This window comes from Tetrao urogallus (genome assembly GCF_951394365.1).
Source record: "Tetrao urogallus genome assembly, chromosome: 5".
In the NCBI taxonomy this organism is placed as follows: domain Eukaryota; kingdom Metazoa; phylum Chordata; class Aves; order Galliformes; family Phasianidae; genus Tetrao; species Tetrao urogallus.
This window is the reverse complement of record NC_136818.1, coordinates 33,438,786-33,459,604: the sequence shown is the minus strand read 5'-3', so window position 1 is coordinate 33,459,604 and position 20,819 is coordinate 33,438,786. Positions and strand designations below refer to the sequence as shown.

Here is a 20,819-nt window from a genome sequence, read left to right as displayed (position 1 = left end):
TACTGGAGAATTCCTTCTGGGGCAGCTCAACTGCATGTAATTGTAAACAGAATGAGAATGACTGTCCCGATTGTCTCTGCTGCAGTGAACTTTGCCAGTTTGTATTGAAAAGCAGGATACAAAGACTCCAGCTATATCTAGTCATTTGAGCAATCACAAACTGGAAAAGGACATTTTAAGACTGCATTGCTTGCTTCCGAAAGTGCACAACTGAGTGAAGAGATCATCCATAGAACCTGACAATTTTGCTTTGGAAAAAAGAGCTTGATCAGCAATACTGGTGCATTACACAAGGCTCAACGAATAGTTCCCAACCATACTTCAATCTGTTAGAAGTATATGATTTTGCATTTTCAATCTTAAATGTCAGGAAAATTAGGACAGCAACTTAGCTTTCACTACAATTGGCCACAACCTTTTAAAAATTTCTGGAAATAGTCCTCATCTGTAATCTGTCAGTAGTTTTTCATCTTTAAAAAGCTTGCAATATGAATAATCTTGATAAATCACATGTGAACCAGACACATTTGGGTCTTCTAATGAGGACACTCTTTGGCCACAAGACCAGTGGCTTCTAAAGTCTGTTAATTACTTTTTGGTGTTTACTTTTGTGGGTATCGATTATTACTGCAGCTACCCAGAACACATTCCAATGAGTCCTGGTTACTCAAATAAAGGGCTGTAGTCTGGTGGATTCTTCTGCTGTCCACATGGCTCCAGTAGCAGCTCCCCACCTGAGGATGTGATGATTTCTTCCTAGAAAGGTAAAACAAATTAGAGTATCATTCATAGACTTCTAAGTCTTTCCCTGAATTCTAAGAAAAGCTGATAGCATTAAAAATATATCACTTGTTGGTAATCAGCTACAAAGCATACTTGATAAAAATAAGATCGGCTAAGGGATCCTATCAACTATTTTCTTCTTGCTTTATTTGGTATTTATGTCAGTGGTAAATTGTGTAAATTGTGCCAGTATCAAATAGCTGATGCACAAAAAATGCTGTGATTTGACTCACCTCTAAGTTGCTATGCTAAGACAAACAGCTATAAATGTCCGTAAAAAGTGTTCTGAATGATTAATTTAACAGACATAGCAGTCCTACTGTGCTACTCCCACAGCCTTTGCGATGCTGGAAACTTTCCCAAGAAGACTGAGCAAGAGTGCAATGCTGAGTGCTCACACACAACAGCGTAACAGCTTTCTGGCTGAGAAGCTGAAGATAGTAATCTTGCTAAGGCAAAAATAATCTTTAAAAATAGCACCTCATTTCATTAATTAGATACTCGCATGACAAACCTGTAATTCTAGTAATTTATCACTAAGATGAATAATAATAGTAAAGAACTTACTAAAACAGTAGAGAACATGGTCTTTGCATTACTTCTAGAGTAATAATAATTCATTTTTGTTATTGCATAAGTTGGATATTTACACATCCATTGTTACTGACTGCAATGGCATAAAATTTGATCCAAGTTTTAGGCCTAAATTTTTCAAAAGGCATCCAGTTTCTACTAAAATGCAGTGGAAATTTGGTGCCTGGTTTCCTCAGAACACACGCAGAGTCCAAGATGTGGTTCCACCCCAGTCACTCATCAAGCTAAGTTCAGAAAATTTATTACTCAAGTTAACTGCTTTTGAGAAAGTTATGAGAAAGCAAATGCAAGGATTTAGCAATATCATGGATGTATTATTGCTGCCTGCTGCACAGTACATAGGTGCAAAGAAAATGGAAATTTACATTCTTTCTGCAAGATATTTGTTCTTCCCATTAACAATCAGTGGATTGATTTCTTTGTATTAACTTTTTGTAATTGAAATGAAGCAGTTGTAAATGAATAAGCGCTAATAACTGCAGGACTAGTTATGCCAGCCTTGCTCATTTTGATTGGAAGTGAAAAGGAACCTTCAAGGAATTTTGGCATCTTTTGCATTAGGAAGCTGTACTCTCGGCAAAAACAGTAATGAGGAAGCAGCAATTGCTCCAAATAATATTGCAATAGCTGCAAGAGAAAGGTTTATGATTTGGAGAAATCAAAATTGCATAGCCAGTTACCAAAAGGCTGTAGGGCACTTGACAATGTACATCACCAGAATAGGCAGGCAGAGAAGCTTCTGAGAAAACCGTATGAGAGAGAGGATAAAGAAGCTTACAGAGCTGGTTGTCAAAGGGAAGAATTTTAATGTAGCTGTTACGCTAGACACTTAAAAGAGAACTGTGTGGTGACATTAAAGGTGAAGGAGCTACTCTGATAGGCTTAATACAGGGGGAACTAACACCTATTATCAAGAAATATCTAAAAAAATTTAGCGCGAACTAAAAGCTATTCAGCTTCTGAGAAGTACTCTACTGCTGTCTGTAAATAGATTTCTAGTACAGCGATTGCCTAGGATGAGAAAAGTCATAACAAAACCAGAACAAATAAATTGTTTTCAGTCAACCTGAATGAGTTTGGGATTTTTTGCCCTTGATGACCATCTGTGTTTCTGTGAAGAATGTCACGCTATAATTCCTCTTCCTTCATAACATGCAAATTCTGAGAAACTCAGGTTCATTTTGTTAAACCAATCAAATCCAAAAGAATTGATTTACAGTATGCTGTACTGGTAATAACAGTTGTAATTTAAAGATTACAGCTGCAGGTCTGACTGAGGAGAAGTTGCAAACTAAGTGAAATACCAAAGATTCAGAAGGGGAGATTAGAAGAAAAATCATCTCTGCTTAGTGACTGTGAGACTGAATATTGGAAAAATTAAATGCTGTATGAAAGAACAAAAAAAAAAAAAAATAGAATTAGTTTGAAGTTTGGAGAAAGATTTGACGTGATGAAAACAGCCTATGCTACCAGAAACAGTGCTTCTGTTTTGTCTCCTTTTGCTAAACAGAAACACGAGTTAGAGACAAAGTAATTCAAACCCATCTAAACTCGGCAAAGACCTCAGTTAAGTTACTCTCATAAAGTTGTTTTGGATGATAAGGAACAACTCTTAGCACCTCCCTACAACAGAAAACCTCTATATTCCTTTCTTTTCTGCTCCACTGCTCTGCTTTCGCACATTACAGCCCTCACATCAAAGGCTCTAAAAATGCTGAAACTTCATTCAAAGACCTTTTCTGTGGTATTTCCCATGCAATTCTGTAAAGCATAGAGGCTCAAAAAGTGTTAATTCTCTCAACCCTTATTAGTCTGGTTTTAGCCTATGAAAGTATACATTGCATAAGAATGCTTAAAGGAAAACACAAACGAGATGTCTACAGAGAAAGGGGAATGGCTTTCCAATTCACTGCAACAAAAGATACCAACTATAAATGTTAAAGCAAGGCTTACTCTAGAATATATACACACATATATTCCTTTCCTTGCTATCCTTACTTCTCTCTAGTGTGGTTTCAAATTACATGGCTACTCTTTAAATTATTAATCACCTCCACTCAACTATTGATCTCTACCTAGTGAGTGTTACCTTGTGAAAATCAATAAGGTCTGTCAGTGTTGCATGTCGGTTTGGATCTACCCCCAAGAAGCTGTAGAAATCCCCCGAAGCATCAACCAAGAAGTGTTTGAACCCACTTTGTTGGCGATAAGACAATGCGTAGCCCCAGATTTTTTCACTGACTCGCACCAGGAATGTTCCTTCAGATTTATTCATCAGCAGCTCTTCTGCCTCCTGGCGGCTAATAATACCTGGCAAAGAAAAAAGCTGCAGTTAAGATGACAACAGATAGGCAGAACTTAGCAGAACCAATGACACGAGTGCAAAGTCTAAGTAAAACTAAACTTGCTTAGCTACTAAATATTCAAATGATTGTAGGAGGAGTTACAGCTACGGAGACTACGTAACTGCTATCTGCTTTTGAGAGTTAGCTATAGAAGATGTGATGGTGTTGCATTAGATATGTCTTTAAACTATCTGGTTAAGAATCACTTTTTTCCACCTTACCATACTTTCAGAGGAAGTGCATAAACACAACAGGTACATCAGACACGTGGTTTGTGAACAAGAGATCATTTATTAGAACTAGCACAATTTGGCGTTGCAATTTGAACCTGATCTATCTCATTGATATTTGTGATTGTATTGGTATGCTTCTGACTTTCAAATGTTTTAACAGATTCTAAGGAATGAAAACTACGTGAGTGCCTGAAGTGCCTGAAGAAAAAGCATTTTGCTGGGGTTCTCTTGACCCAACAACTTCTTTCAAATGCATACAGATAAACAAAAGCAAAAATAAACTGGCTCTGGGCAGTCTGGCCTAGTGGTTGGCAACCCTGCTTGCAGCAGCGGGGTTCAAACCAGATGAGCTCTGAGGTCCTTTTCAACCCAGGCCATTGTATGATTCCATGATTATATGAAACCAAATCCTGCAGCTATCAGAACTGTTAACAGAGATAAACATATTAGGTTATCTGGTCACAGGCTTGCTCTTCCAGGAAATGCTGTTAGAGAGGAGAACAAGAAACAAAGATTGCAATCCTCTTCTTTTAGGCTTAAGTTCAGAGTAATAACCTCCTTTAATTAATACATGTGTAGCCATGAACTAGGGTACACAAATAAGTGGATATTGGATACGTTAATCATAGTTGAGCTAGTGTTTATGGCTCATAATGAACAATGAGTTATGCACCTTGCTTTAGAACAAGAGAGGACAAAATTTTGTGAGGCTTCTTGCAGTACATACCTGTCATCCTGTGGTTTTATGCTATTTTTCCTCCTGAGCCAACCTAACTTTCTAGAAAATGCGTCAGGGAAAAAACTCTCAACATCCTGGTCACTAACTACTTGCTTTTTACATTCCCCCTCCCTGAATTCATTCCTTTGCTGTACGACAAACCTATTTCTCAGGAATTAAGGATTACAAATTCAAATTAGTAAACAAAGGAGAAAGTTTAACAACAGCAGAGCTTTCAACTTCCCATTTTATTCTTCTGTGCTGGATACATCCTCATCACTTCTTTCCTTTCTGGTACTAGGATATAGCACTGATGTTGCTGGTACTTTTGCTGGCAAACAGGGTACAACAGATAAACCCTGAAGTACAATGCAAAAGGTGTGATCTGAAACATATCACTGTCCACATGGAGAGTTCGGTTCCAATTTGTCTGATAGGCCTAGAGGACAATAAGCTCATGTCTCATAATTATCTGTAAAATACCAGATGCTCACTTTAATCAAGAACAGATGTTGAGTTAGGCCATCCTGGATGCAAGAAGGGCATAAATGTCAATAAATAATATATATACATGTTCCAAAGTTAATCTCTGTGAAGCTAAATACATAAATATTACAATACATGTTATATTTAAGGGAACTGGTTGTCATTATATAACCCTGCACACGTCCCAGTGAACATTCCATGGAGTTCAAGTGCTGAAAACCACACTGTTTTTTAGTGCATTAATAAGCATATCCCAGGAACTGACAGTCAGTACAAAGCAGAGCCTACCTCAAAGACCAAACCATGGGATGCTCTAATTAAGCCCATGCAGAAAATGATCACTCTGGGAGGTGTGGGAAGGGACTGACGAGATTTGGATCCTAATAGCAAGCAATGTGTGCACTGTTAAGAAAGATAGGAAAGTTCTTCCTCATTCCATTTTTGTCTTCCTAAGGTAATGATTTTCTTTTACAGTTTTACTTGCTGCAATGCTGACAATGATGACAAAGGCTCAGACCAGAGGGACTCAGAGGTCCCTAATGAAATATCATCGGACTGAGAACAAAAATATACATACATGCTCTGCTGAATAAGGTACAAATCTTTACACCTGCCACACAAAATAAGCAGTAAACATGCAAACATATACACTTGGTTAGAAACAGCATGCAACTGCTCCATTATCAGTGTCAATTGCTACACTTTGCAATACTAAAAACGGAGTTACTTGGAGAAATCCAAGATGAATCATTAAAAGCAACTCTCAAACTCTGCTCAGATGAAAAGACAGTAGAAGTATGAATCCATACAATAAAGCATATTATGCAGAGCCATATACCAGGTGACACACAGCAAGAAATCCAATTCTTCGTTAAGGCAAACATCCAGCCTTTAAACTAACTGAATTTGAATGCACTAAGAAAGATTTCTATTAATATTACAATGCCTACTTCCATGAAAAATCCTTCCTAGAAACAAATTTAGATAAACCATAATGAGTTCACAGCACTCAATGGCGCAAGAAAGATCCATCAGCTCCATCAGCAACAAATAGCATATTAGCTCCAATAACCAATGTTTATACAGTAATTCTAGGTTAAAAACACACTGCTAACTTTGGGGATAGGAAGTGGGTGATGTTACAATTACCCCTATCTAAGCCTAACCTGGGTCTGAATGATTACACAGCTCTGGTGAGGAATGAGTTGGCCTAGGCAATTCGGCAGCTACAAAAAATTGTATAAAATAAAAAAATAAAATCAAAACAAAAGATGGCTTGCATTATATGGTGAACAGTAGTCTCAGGATACTATCAGGTATATAAAATCACATTCTTTTAGCATCAGTTAGTTTAATACTAAAGAATCTGCTCACCTGCTGTCAGATCCCACCAGTAGAGCTAAAACATTGCAGGCTTCCACATGATGTTATCTTCCTTGCCAGAGTGTATTTTTGGTCTGGGCACTTTTTGTCATTGAGTTGGTGAGAAAAGCTACATTGCTCACAGCCAAATTCTTTTTGCTTTATTCTCTTTTCTACTAAAGATAGTGCAATAAACTGTCAGCCAGATACTTTCCTCTCTTTTTCTCCTGACTCTCAAATAGTGCAGTTTCTTCCCCACACCCTTCTCTCTCTAATCTTCCAGTTACTTTATTGTTCTATGGGTCAATTGTACATTGGGTGGTGATCACAGCACTGAAAGTCTTCCTTCACCCCTTCAAAAATATTATACTATTCTCAGGACAAGTAGCAAAAGAGTGGCACTGCACACTCCTGGAGTGGCTTAGAGAAATTAACATCTGTGAAACCCTTATGAACATTTAACATAGCTTGAACTGAAGTCAAGAAACTTTGGTTTCCCAAGGCTCTGGTAAGAGGATTACAATCACCAATGCTCTTCTTTGTGCTAGTTAGGATATTAAATGGTCTCTGGAAAAGGAAATCACTGGTGATTTGAAAGGGATTTTTTTCTTTCTAATCCTTGCCAGTCTCTTAAAAAAAAAAAAAAAAAAAGTAATGCATTGTTGGTGTACTTCAAACTTTTGTAAATAACATTAAGAGAGTTACATTTATGTATGCCAGCTGAATATTTGGCCCAAAGTAGCAAAATCAGTACTCTATGCACAACTTTCTAAAATAGACAGCAAAAAAAATTATTCGCAAACATCAGTATCAGCATTTTAACTTTGAGTGCCCCAACACGTACCAGTGTGTTTGAATAGAAGCTGCTACCCCACTGAAACTCATTTCAGTGCTGCCTTATATGTTCCCTCTGTAATTTCAAATAATTTATTTCAGAGAATATGTGCTACCTACTATCTACAGCAAACTGCAGAAGAGCAATAGAGTTTTGACTGGGAGAGGATCAAAGGTGTAACTCCTCTTGAAAACATAAATCCTAGCATCTCGCTTGATTTTAGTCCCTCTTACATACAATGCATGCACCCATCATATTATACAAATCTACATGCCCACTTAAAACATTCTAATTGCAATACTGTAGAACAGGCATTTTAAGTTTTTGAAGGACAGATTTTTCAAATCATAGAACAGAAACTTATTAATCATCAACTGATCTGTTCCCAATTACTGGCTTTCTTTTTTATATATAGATAATATCACGACCATTTGTAGATGATATGCAAATCTTAACAATTCTGTTGTAAACATCATATATATATATATATTTTTTTAATGCCACCAATCATCCAGAAAAGGAAAAAGAACATCCTGTTATTTAGAGCATAATAAGATCATACTACAACTGCAGATTCCATTATGAGTTCAGTGGGCACAGCTGAGAAGTTCTGGCGCTGCCTTCAGGTTTGCACTACACTCATTAACAAGAAAATACTATTCTGAAATATTATGCAACGATACTTCAGCTTCCCACACTTCTCTCAGCATTATCCTACACACATCCTTGATTGAAACTCAGGAGAAGTACACAAACATTTGTTAAGACAATGCCGTAACAAGAATGAACCCAAACTAAAAAAGCTGATAAAATTTGTCAAGAAGGCAAGAAAATCTACTAGTCTAAAATTATTTTTTGATGATTCAATTAAAGTCATTTCCATTGACTGTGAACATGTCCATGTGATCTAGCAGTGACCTAACACATGGGTAACTCCAAAACTAATCTCTCCTCTTTATTTCTATGGAAACTACAGCAGAAACAAAGAGAATGATGACACTATTTGAGAGAGCAAATTCAGAGCTACAAAACACAATTTTCAAGATAGTCAACACCATTAGCTGTGTGTTTTCAGAATTGATGAGCAAAAGCCTGCATGCCAGTCATAATAATCTGTACTGCTATCCGTCACAAGGCTTCTCTCACACATCACTGTTTGCACTGCTGAAACACCTCACTGTGCTCAAATCTGTTGTTTGGTCTTGATAAACTTTCAGCAAGAATTGATGAATGTCAGTGGGTGCCATTGTTTCTGTATGGAGGAATTTAATTTGTTTCATACAGACTTCCACATGTTGGCATTGTGGGCCAACATAATAGGAGACATTACTTTTGAGATTGCCCTGCTACCACGTGTTATATAAATGTCAGTACAGAAACATAACTTGCCCCTAATGATCAAGACATCTTTAACACACTCATATGCACTGATTTAAATCAGAGGTTGACTGAAATTAGAGGGACAAAAGTTATAAACAGCCCAGAAATGCTCACCTCCCCCCTTGCAACAGAAACTATGCATTTACCTGACGCGTTCTCGCTTTTCATTGACTTTTTCCTCAGTTTGAATTCACTTCAGTGTGAAAGGTTTTTTCGTGTTGCAAAAGCAACACAAATGCAAGCTTAAGTAAATAATTATGAGAGCATTCATGCCAAAAGTGCTTTCATTACCATTATGAAAAGCATTCTATTTCATGAAAAAATTGATTTGTTGAACAATCATGAGCATTTGCAGATAAAACATAATAGGAAAGAGACTTATCCTGCTTATGCAACTTAAGACATATAACTGGGGAAGTGTGTGATCTATTTCTACAGTCAAAATTAGGAAGGAAGATCCAAAACACAGACAAGCCAATGCTATTATTTCCTTTGTCTTCGGCAGAATTAGATCAAAACTCACACGAACTTAAATATTACTTGGCTATGATCGCATGAATAATTCACATGCTAAAGTTCATATGGACACAGCACTTTGAGAAAGTATATATGACAAATGAGCAAACACAAGGAAACATAAGAAGTTAGCAGAATAATATAAAGGACTGTGGTTGTTCAATTATACAGGCAGGTCTAAACTGTACTTTGAGAGAGAATAATTTAATTAGAAAAGAATTTTCTAAGCTAATCTTCCCTTTTCTGGAACTGAATAAGTCAGCTGGACAGACACAACATTTGGAATAAAAAAGTTATTAATTGAAAAAGTTGTGATTTGAGGAAATTTCTATAGCTTTTTCTGCCTACGTGATCCCAAAGATAAAAAACATATAGTTGGATGTAAATAGCCAACCTACTCAGAACTTTATGACTAAAGGCAATTACTTTTGAAAGAAATCATGAGAAAAGTGAGCTAAAATTTCAAACAGATCCTACTGCATCTGGGATGGTTTTAGATGAGCCTACATGGGTTTGTTTGTTCCTAATGTTTACTGAAATAGCAGGGTAGATAAAAATCAAAATACAAGTTTGAAAGGTACTTCTATAAAAAAAAAACAAAACAGAATTCTCACCTCTTATACTTCTTGTAAATATGTCTATCAGCAATATCTTGCTTTTATATTAGCCCCACATGGTTTAACGTGCTTCCTACTTGGTCTTGTCTTGTAAATAGCCCACAGATCCATCATAGAAAGCTGTTTTCAAAGATAGACTCATTCAAATTTTGAATACAAGAAGAAGAAACTTTGTCACAAATGCTTACAGACCACAAGTGTGAAGAAAATACAGAGGAAAAAAAAGCAGATGATCAATATTGACAAATATCTAGTAGAGGTGAATTTGTATTTCTTTATTTGAAATTATTACATATACAGCTCACCTAAAGAATTTCAATAGATGCCTTCCATATTAATTTGAGAGTCCCAGATTATTTTAGAAAGCACTCGTGACAGGTAATTGCTATGATCCACGAAGAGATGTAAAGGTGTCCTTCTAGCGAGCAAGGTACAACAAAAGCTAAAAAGAAGCGTGAAATCTGTTTACTGTGAATCATCAAAGGGAAAAAAAACAAACAAAAAACTATATACCCATTCATCTCATAAAACTAAAAATTATAAAGCAAATAACTGTTTCAAATTGCATTATTAAACATGGAGAATACCATAAAAAAAACAACAACAACAACAACACTCTTGTGTTTTAAAATGTAACAATAAAAGGAAAACATTCAGTACCTGAGCTAAGGGTATGTATTAAAAAGTAGTACAAAATCATAAAGTGAACTGTGATTGTACCAGTGTAAAAGCACTTAAATCTGTTCCTGCAGTAAAACACCACAAAACATAGGGATTTTAAAAGGACACAAAGGCTGTAGCAACATCACCTCCTTCCTGATAGTGGTAGGATAAGTTCAGTATGTGTACTCTGCACGTACACAGAGCAAAAAGAGATCATCTACAACTGAAACCGTTACAAACCTCACTTTTTTTTTTTTTTTTTTTTTTTTTTTTTGAGCCTATGCTGAACCAGTGCTACAAGTTCTTCAGAAAAATTTCTTGCTCCTTCTGCATAAGAATTCCAACCGGGTAAAGCGGTCTGACAGGCAGTGGTAGCATACCAGCAGTAGTATAAACCACTGTAAGGAAGAACGAGAACAGCTAGTAAGAATAGTATGCCATGAAACTAACTGAAGAGGAGGGTCATGGATTCTGGAGACCACAACAAATGAAGATATGCACAAGTAACAAACAGTAGCTAAGAAGAAAACTGAAGCTGAGGAAATGAGGACTAGAATATAGCTCGCTTTTTTCTTCTTTGTACGCTTAATAAATATCCTCTAATAAGGTGGAACAGAAAAGGCTTAAAATAAATGTTCAAATGCATGACAGTAGCTACTAGCTCTGGCCTAGGAAAAAGTCAAACATACAAATCCTTCAGTCACTCAGAAGTACAAAAAAGAATAAAAGCAGGAAAGGTGAAGTGATTGCTTCCCTCAGTGCAAGAACTGAAGCTATAGTTCATGCTCTTAAGAAAAGCAGCCTCTATATCACTCAAAGCAAGTTTCCTCAGGTAGCAGTTTTCAATTCTCTCCCACGGGTGCAATTCTCTGTGTGAACTCTGAAGTTAACTGAACACATTACTGGTGTACGTTGGGAAGGGCACAATTCATCAAAAAAACTATGAAGTCTAGAATGACTTCTTTATGTTATCCTTGAGACTACCAATGTCACATGGAGTTTAAAGAACTTTGTTACCAGTTACAGTGGCTTATGGTCTGATCTGTAGCTGAAATAGAATAGAACAGAATGCGTGTACGTCACTCAAGAAGTAATACCTCCTATTTATTTCCATAAAAACTACAGAAGCTAAAAAGAGCATGTTAACACTATTTGATAAAACATTGCCTGAAAAACACTGGTTTTTAACACAGTCACCACCATTATCTATGTATTTTCAGCAGCAACAAACAACAGCCTTCATGCCACGCTCTTAAAAATCTGTGCCAGTAGAGGTGACCCACTGTTGTTGCCACCACTTCTGAAACACACTGCCCACTGCCTCACTGCGCTCACATCCACAATTTGGTCCACATTAATGTGAGCAAGCATCAGTGAATGTCAGTGGGTGATATTTATTCTACAGTGAGGAATTCAATGTCACACCTTTGCTCCAGATACATTTCCATGTCAGACACCACTTTGATAGAGTGCCCCTCGGCTGCCGTCTGTCACCTGGCAACCAAACTTAAAAGAATATTGGCAAGAAGGTTCAACCTCTACTGCCATACTACCAACATCCACCTCCGATGTTGTGGACCAACATCATAAAATGGGAGGGATTATTCTCAGAGTAGACCTTGTAGGTCAAATCTCTGGCATTTACAGCAGAATTAACATACACCATTTAGTATATGCACAAGTATTTTCAGCAGTGGGATCTTGCTGTGTACCAACTAACTAAAAGGTTTAATTTCCTTTTTCCCTTTTAAAGCAACTCTGTTTTTTTAAATATGGTACAAAAAACAAACAGTGAAAGAAGAAATCAATAGTATTGTGTGAGAAAAGCTATGGCTGAGACATAACAATAGCTCTATCTCTGCTGTTTCAGAATAGAAGCAATAAAGACAAAAAAGCAAAGCAAAGGAGTAAATCAAAGCCTGCTGGTAATAGAAACAAAGCTGCTGAAACCATTCACCATCTGCTGTTAATGCAGAATAAACTCACATGGGACTAGACCTTCAAAAGAGTTCTACTCCCATTTAGGCATCAAAATAAATGCCCAGGTTTTAAAATAATAATAGATAAAATAAAATGCCACACACCATCATATTAACAGTTGAGGTTTTTGCTTGTTTGTGTTTGTTTTCCAAAATCTGACCACAAGTGTCACAAGAACCCAAAAAGCCCAGGATTGCAGTATTCCTATGAAATGCTCTTCCTACTTACAGGGATGATAATGCTGATATTTATTGTTTTTCTTCACATTGGTAATCTGATTTAAGTCCCAGTAAATAGTACAGTGCCCATAACAGTTATGAAACAAGGGTCCATAGGTCTTTGTGCTGATAAGAAAGAAAGACTGACAATAGGTTACATAAAGCAAAACCTAAAATACAGGTTTAATTGAAATTAAAACCTTCCTGTATGTTAAGAAGAAAAATGGGAAGGAAAGCCGGGATGTACTTAGGAAGCAACTGATTGAATGTAAATTTGAAGTACACTGGACATTTCACAGACAGTTTTCTGGTACTCAGCTGTCAGGAAAGAGCCAGACTTCTCTGAGTTACAGAGGCAAAGTGAACAAACATTGGTTAGGAAGCCTCCGCAGACACCTTTTTTTATTCCAGATTCACCACCTTTTATACTGTGCAAGCTCAGCAGCAATGTATCAAGTAGCATGCCTGAAATAGAGATTAATCTGCACGATGGAAAAGTAAGCAGGAGTTCACTACCCATTCTTCTTGATTGTTCTTCTTTTTAACCATCCTGGTAGATGGAAGATACAAACAGCACTGGGAAACAACACTTCAGTGAATTTCAACTACCTCCCTTGTAAGCCTTGCTCAGCATGGACGGCATGTTCTGGGCTACAAACAGAGACATATAGAAAATGAAGGCTCAGAGGAATAATGTGCTTCTGATGGCATGAGATCCCTTCAGGCAAGGATGAGGAATATTAATGACACACTATGCTTTTGAACAAGCTCTCCTTGAAGACATAAGGTGAACAGAACTACCCTTTGCCTCTACTTACAGGAGAAATTCACCAAGACAAAGTGTCATAGGAATAAATACACACTACTGATGTTTTGTTTTGTTTTATAATACAGATTCATCTCTCTGTTCTATCAGGATCAGCTCATAAAAGAAGGAAAGCTCAGATCTCAGAAGCTTCCTTAATTCTCTGAAGTAAAGATTCCTTAAAGCAATTAAAAAGCTACTAAAATTCAGAAAGAAATGAGTGCCTTCCACTCCCAGGGATCTCTGAAAATTCTATCTAAATGAGTAATACAATTATAATGGGTATTTTCCTTCAGATCTACAGAAAATCAGATGTGCTACATTCATTGACGCCAGTGTGGCTCAGAGTTAATTCCCTATGCACTTTGCTGAAAACATACCCATTAATTGTCTCCTTTAAAGTTCATTCTACATCCAGACTATCAAATACTGTAAAAAGCCTTTTATACTCACTGTCAAAATATTTACACCGCATTCACTAACAAGCAGTGCAGCACATAAAAGATAGGCGTTTGCATTACTTGCCTGAATACACCACTGGTATAATAGAGCTATAAATTTGTCTGTTAATGTCTCCTCAAAGCACATTGCTGGTTTCTTTCTTTCCTTACTTTCAGATCAGCATATAGAATGCATTAGCCAGAAGGAAAACAGATTTCAAACTCTTCCTTGTACATTATTGTTGCCTATCATAAAAGAAAAGGTTGTACAATAAAGGGATTTAATCTTTTGTGTTTCTAATTTTACCTCATCTATATGTATACATTTGAACTTTTCTTTAGGGATGGGCTGTCCTGCATTAAACCTCTGCTATTATCCCTTAGTTTTTCTCATCTGTACAGTTTTTGAAAAGTAGGTCATACAAAAATTGGAGCAATTTACCTTTATATTCTCAATGTCTTCTTCAACCATATTCCATGAGTGTAATTTACCTACTTAGTATCAATAACTTAATAAAAAAAATAGAGGCAAGAATATTTTATGTTATAATGCTCACACTGACTTAAATTGGAAGCTTCTACGTTCTGGTAAAGTCAAAGTAAGACTGATACCAGGGAATGCCCTTCATAAACAATGCAAATATTCTTCATAATTGTGTTTTTCTCTTTTCTGTTGGGATGAAAATAGAAAATGAAAGTTTTATAAAAGTTTTCTGAAAGTTAAAAAAAAAAAAAAAAAAGCAAACAAAAGGAAAAAAAACACATCCGTCCTGTACAAGCAACCTAGAGACCATTGTACTTAGTTAACATTTTTTAAAAATACACAGGTCACTCTGAAAGTAACTTTTTACATGACTAAATAGTAACAGGACAGGGCAACTAATGGATGGGAGATTTAGAATACGTTCCAAGGTGAAATTTTTCACAGGGAGGGACGCTCAAACACTCTGCTCAGCGAGGCTGCACATGTCCCATCCCTAGAGGTTTTCAAGACCAGGTTGGATGGTGCCTGGTGGATGCTGTTCTAGCAGGTGGCAACCCTGCCCATCGCATGGGGCTTTTAACTAAAGGATCTTTGAGGTCCCTTCTAACCCAAACCACTCCATGATTCTATGATTCTATAATTCAAGGACTGTCAGACCAGCCTTTATAGCATGGAAATAAGCATATTCATGGAGAAGTCTGAAGATAAGAAACAAGCAGTCTTTGAAAGAATATCAATATGCTAATCCAAATAGGGAACTTTATTACAAATATTACTCCTGTAGGATACACTCACCTCTTTATCATATAAATGGAAGTGTATTTTTATTCCTGTTCAGTGTGAAAAAACCCACTAAACAATCAATAAACTTTTGTGATAGAGGTATGATGTGACTACTGCAAAGTAGACGTTAAAACCTTACTGTACCTCTTGAAATACTAGCATTTGTAAAAACAGTAGAGCACTCACAGGAATAGCTCACTTGAGCAGCCTGACTAGGCTAGAAACTATAGGATGGTGTAGCGCACACAAAAAAAAATATCTGAAGGAAAGAAGCTGATTTAAGCTTTGATCCTGGCCGAGTAATAGAAGAGAAATAGCTCTGCTCTAGTACAACAGTACTGATAAAGTGTTGTGCACGAAAACTGAAACAGTTGGCAGTTTCTTAGAAAGCTGGACAAAACTCACCATACTTTCTCCAGGTAGGCAAAATAGTTGCATTCGTTTGGTCCTGATCACACAAATAACAGAGGAAAAAGAAATTCTAGCTTGTGGGCATGATTCGCGAGCGATTCTTCTTAACCAAATCAGTTACTCATCTTGTAATCTCCCATTTAAATCCTCATACTTTGATTTACTGAATTTGAATTTCTGAATTCAAAAAGGATAGAGAAAATCTTCCAATATGCAAATGAAATCTACATCAAGGGAAAAGATAAGAAAGCTGGTCTGCAAAAGGAGAGGATAAGAGATCAAAAGCCCTCCAAGGATCTGCTTATGTTCTCATAACTCCAGCCATCATAAATCCTTGCTCCTCCTGACTACTTCTGAGGGCAGCACAGACACAAGAAAATATAGAAGATCAAGCTTTTGTCAAGCCAATTACACAAATGAACTTCTTGATGAGACTCTTTTGATCAAGTTTTCTGTAAAAAGACAAAGTTGAAGAATTAATTTTAAAAATAGTCTCTTTTTACACAGCTCCTTCCTGGCTTCATACAACCAATTTTGAAGCAACATTGTCAGATTATACTTCAGAGGTAGAAAATAAACAAGAGTGGTGCACAGAATAGTGCTACTATTAAATAGCCTTGGCCAGGATGACATCCACACAGAGATGTTTACAATAAGATAATTAAGCTGGGAGGTACAGCTCAGAACACGTACAACATATAGAGAAGTATGTGAGGCTGGGGAAAATTATTCTTTGGATAAAAAGTTCATTTTAAAAACAACTCAGAAAAAGTAATATAAAAAGTGGAAACCATTTGCAAGTCAAAATTATCCATTACAGGAAATTTTGAAAGTTGAAAGCATTAGAATCAGAATTTTGTGCAAGTTCTCTTATGTGGCACTAAGCTGCATTTGGAACCTAGAACTCAAGGCATCTGCTCTCTTAGCATGTGTATATTACTACTTTCTGTAAGTGGAAGACAACAAGTCTGAACAATTGCAAACAAAAGGTTTGTAAATGAGAACAGACTTACTACTGGAGAAACCAGTTTTTAGTTTAAGATCTTTGTTCAGAGCAAGACTTCAACAATAGACAAAAAATGAATGGGCATCTCATCACCTGGCAGATGGGGAAATTCATTGGTTTTACCCCAGCAAAATTTGCTGTAAATCATTAATGTCAGGAAAAAGAAATAGTCAAATTGATGATCCATAAATATATTGGAGCTAGTTAACACGAATATTCCAGTTTCATAATATTTTTAAATATTATTGCATTTTTTTTTCAACTTTTAAATCTATAAATTAATTGAAATTTCAAAGCAAAGGTTTTCTGTTCAGAAGGAATGGCTTTTGTATAAAAACTGACAACATTATTTCTAATACTTCTATGGTATTTCCAAGTCAAAAGATTCACCACAAAATAAAAGCCACTAACAACTTCTAATTAACAGTTCTCATTTCAATGATTATTTCCAAATTTCAAGTGTTCCACAAGAAAACCTGCAAATAAATCTAACCCGGAAAAGAGACTTTATTAATTTTGACACAAGTAAGCTTTAATCATTTAAATATGCAGACATATTGACTACAGTAGATCTTAATGTAGATCTACTGTAGGTAGATGAAAGAGCAAGATAAAAGCAGAGGGGGGCATAGGATTTATGAGTTGTTCATGGCAAGTACTGAAGTTCCTAACTAACTTAAGTAACAATGTAGCAGAAATTATATATCTTACCCAGAGAGAGGAAGAAACCACCCATTCCCCTTCCCCACCTGAGCCACCATCTTGCAGGATGGTAACAATGCCCTGCAGAAAGTTGTTTTAGAATTTATGTCCTAATAAGCCATAGTGAGAGATTCTTAAATGGATAAATTGCTTCTGAGAATGATTCTTCTTTATATCCCTAAATTTTATATTTCCAAGAACCAACACTGCTACTGTTGTGCTCAAAGCCACAATAATTGTTATGTTTACAACATTTCTAATATATCCACAGACAAGAAAACACTACACCAAAAGTTGTCCAAGTGCATTTGGTAACTCTATTATACATTTTTGCTTTTACTGACATATTCATGCAGTGTCATTTCTAAAAGTGCTTTGCAGTTTGGTTCAATCACTTGTTAAAGTGGCATAAACTGAATTAAATCCTGTCCTCTTTCTGAAGCAGAAGAATAATCAGGATTCAGATTCAATACAAGTATTATTGGATGACTGCATCATGTAAATGGCATTTCTGTACAACATAGTACAGAGAAGGAAGAAACAAACTAAACAAATAATAATATCAATTAAATTTCAATTGTTATGTTTTGAAATATACCTATACCACAAAATTATTTACAGCTGGTTAAAAATATTTTATACCTATATGCAAACACAGACATGCAGGTGAGTTGCACTTTTCTGGATAACGCTCCATCAGAATATTTAGGCTTTTGAATTTTGGTTAAATGGAGCTTCTCCTCTTCATTTGGGTGACATATGTACCTAACCAATAAGAAGAATGTTTGTTAACATCAATGTTTAACATCATGTTACGCTCTTTGAAAGGAAAAAAAAAAAAAATCACTAACATTTGCACCATCATAAATAGGATCAGGTACCTGGGAATCTGAAGAAATGAATTTAAGTATCTGAAAGGTTTATTGTGCTCTTAAAACAGACGATATTGCATCTTGACTAATGTTAGAAAAACAGATGTTTAAAACAGAAGTGAGTGTGCTCATACAAATATAAATCTGAAATACATTATGAAAGCAAGAGAGTAGAAGAGTGTGGAAAGGAGCAGGGTATCCTCCCAAGCACATTCTACTGGGACAGAAACAGTGCTTGTGCTGCTTCTACACGAGTTGCTGCTCAGAAGTTCTTACTAAGAAGAAATAGATATTGAGTCCCAATGTGGCAATAGAGAAGAAGGAAAAAAAGGGTTTAAGAAAAATAGTAACATGAACAAAGCCTTCCCCGCACTGAGCATAAATCCAGTACATCCTAAATCTATCTAATTTAGGGGATTAAGTGCTTTACAAAAGAGTCATTTCTTGATATGTTCAGAGCAACACGTAAAGTAAACCACCAAAGATGGGCTTCATTTCATTTCTCCTTTTCAGATGTGAAGACAACTGTTAACCTGAAATATCTAGATCCCTTTGTTAACAGTGTTTTATCACCTCAGTAAAGGTAACATCTTGTCCTCATTATGCTTTGCGTGAAGCTGTCAGAAAATATCTCGAGAGTAATTAAGTTGCATAGTACAATCTCTGTCATTTAATTTTACTGCTTTAGTTTTTTTCAGATTACTTCTCTCAATTTTGGCATGAATTGGATTTTATCAGCTTCCCTAAACTCACTTCACTCAACTATAAACGTACATTTAACAAGAAATTCTTCTGAAAAAAAAAAAAAAAAAACAAAAACAAACAGTGCCAGAAGAAACACTTATATTTGCAAATTAACAAGTGTTTCATCTGAACAAGAAACACGAGTCAAAGACAGAACATCTATCTAGAAGGATAAACTGCACAGTCCTTTAAAACAGCACACATTTTCCAAAATAAGCATTACTGACTGGATTCTGGAATACTTCACATAGCATATAATTTCATAATTGTTAGTTAAAAGATTAAGAAATATGTATAGAGTATAAAAGGAAGAAGTCTGGATGAGCTTTAGATTAGGAAACATGGTTGATAGTTCTATGGGCCCAAGTAATTTGCTTCTATTTTGTATCTGTAGAAATATTTACAAATACTTAGCCGTAGTGCTTCACAGAATGGCAATTAATTTGTAGTCCTACCTAAAGCAAACATGAAGCTTCACAGTCACTACTGTGAAACAGAACAGTAAGATTTCAACATAAGAAAGGACTACTAGATATAGAAAATGTGCTCATGAGTTAAATGAAAAGCAAATCTATCTGTAAATAGGCAAGCTTCAACATTTTCTGTAAACATCCTGAATGGTGTAATATAAAGTGTGCAGACATATGGAAAGTGTTGGGGTTTTTTTGTTTTTTTTTTTTTTGTTTGTTTTTTTTGTTTTTGTTTTTTGTTTTTTGTTTTTTTTTTTTTGGTTTTTTTTTGTTTTTTTTTGTTTTTTTTTTGAATTTTACCAGTTACCTATGGAAAGGTGACATCCAGGTTGATTGTGTTCAGAGCCTTCTTACAGAGTCTTCCCGGTATACTGCTACATTAACTGGCTTTATTTTATGCAGATATTGATCTGTCATTCAGCACACTGAGAATGCATTATGAATACGATTTCATTAATTTAACAGTCTCACTGTAAGAGCATTTGCCCAATGAATAGACACTGAAATGACTAGAAGTTAATTGAGTAACATGGTAGTAAACAGAATATCACATTACAGCCTTGAACAAACTTCTAATTTACTAGAGCTGCTAATGTTTTCCACTGGCCTTTTACACTGATACCAATTTGTATTGATATACCTATGTCATTTTAATTTTAATTTGCTTTTTATCTGAGTCTATGAAAGTTTAGATTCTTCACTGCATCCAACAAGAGTCATTAAAGTTCCAGTTTGACCTATAAACAAGAGCTGACTTTTTCATTCTGAGTCTGTCATACAGCAGCCCTGGGAAGTCAGCCAGGGCTCAATCAGGTAGGGTCCAGAAAGGCATTGTCAACAAGCTGCAGAAATATCCAGCTTCTCCCTTCCCATGGTAAGTTTCCTTGCACCTTACAACGTAGGTGAGAGTTGCTGTATGAACCTAGCATGAAACAACTAACTTCAGAAAGAACCTAGAGAGAGTAGTGCTACAAATTTGGCCCCCCGTTTGTAGCCAGACACACTAACACAAACACACTGAAGATGTTATCAGTTGTAATGACAATTATACAGTTCAATTTTCTCTGCGATCACCAAATCTACTTAACAATATCAGGTAAATAAAAACTTCCCAGAGCCTCTAGTGATAAAGTTCTTCGTTGTGAATTAGACACAGAAGAAAGGCAGTTGAAAACACAAAGGCATCTGGTTGTTGACAAGAATACATCCACCACTAAAAAATAATCAATCAAGCCATCTACTTTCTATAACGAAATGAACGGATCCAAAAAATAGGAAAATTTAAGGATTTTTTTTAATATGTGTACAAATAGCCACATGCCTATCACATCATATTTACTACCAAACAAATATGTCAATGATGGTCTTCAAA

General features: G+C 36.0%; 1 protein-coding gene across 1 annotated transcript in view; it reads right to left on the bottom strand.

The window, feature by feature from the left end:
- Nucleotides 1-663: 663 nt before the first annotated feature.
- The window catches only part of SH2D4B (SH2 domain containing 4B), a gene marked incomplete at both ends in the record, with an annotated part of 70,061 nt that continues 49,905 nt past the window's right edge, over nt 664-20,819 (bottom strand). The window contains 2 exons of the mRNA XM_079536048.1: nt 664-756; nt 3,467-3,687. Of these exons, the coding sequence (XP_079392174.1) occupies nt 664-756; nt 3,467-3,687 (314 nt within the window). The remainder of the gene's footprint in view (nt 757-3,466; nt 3,688-20,819) is intronic.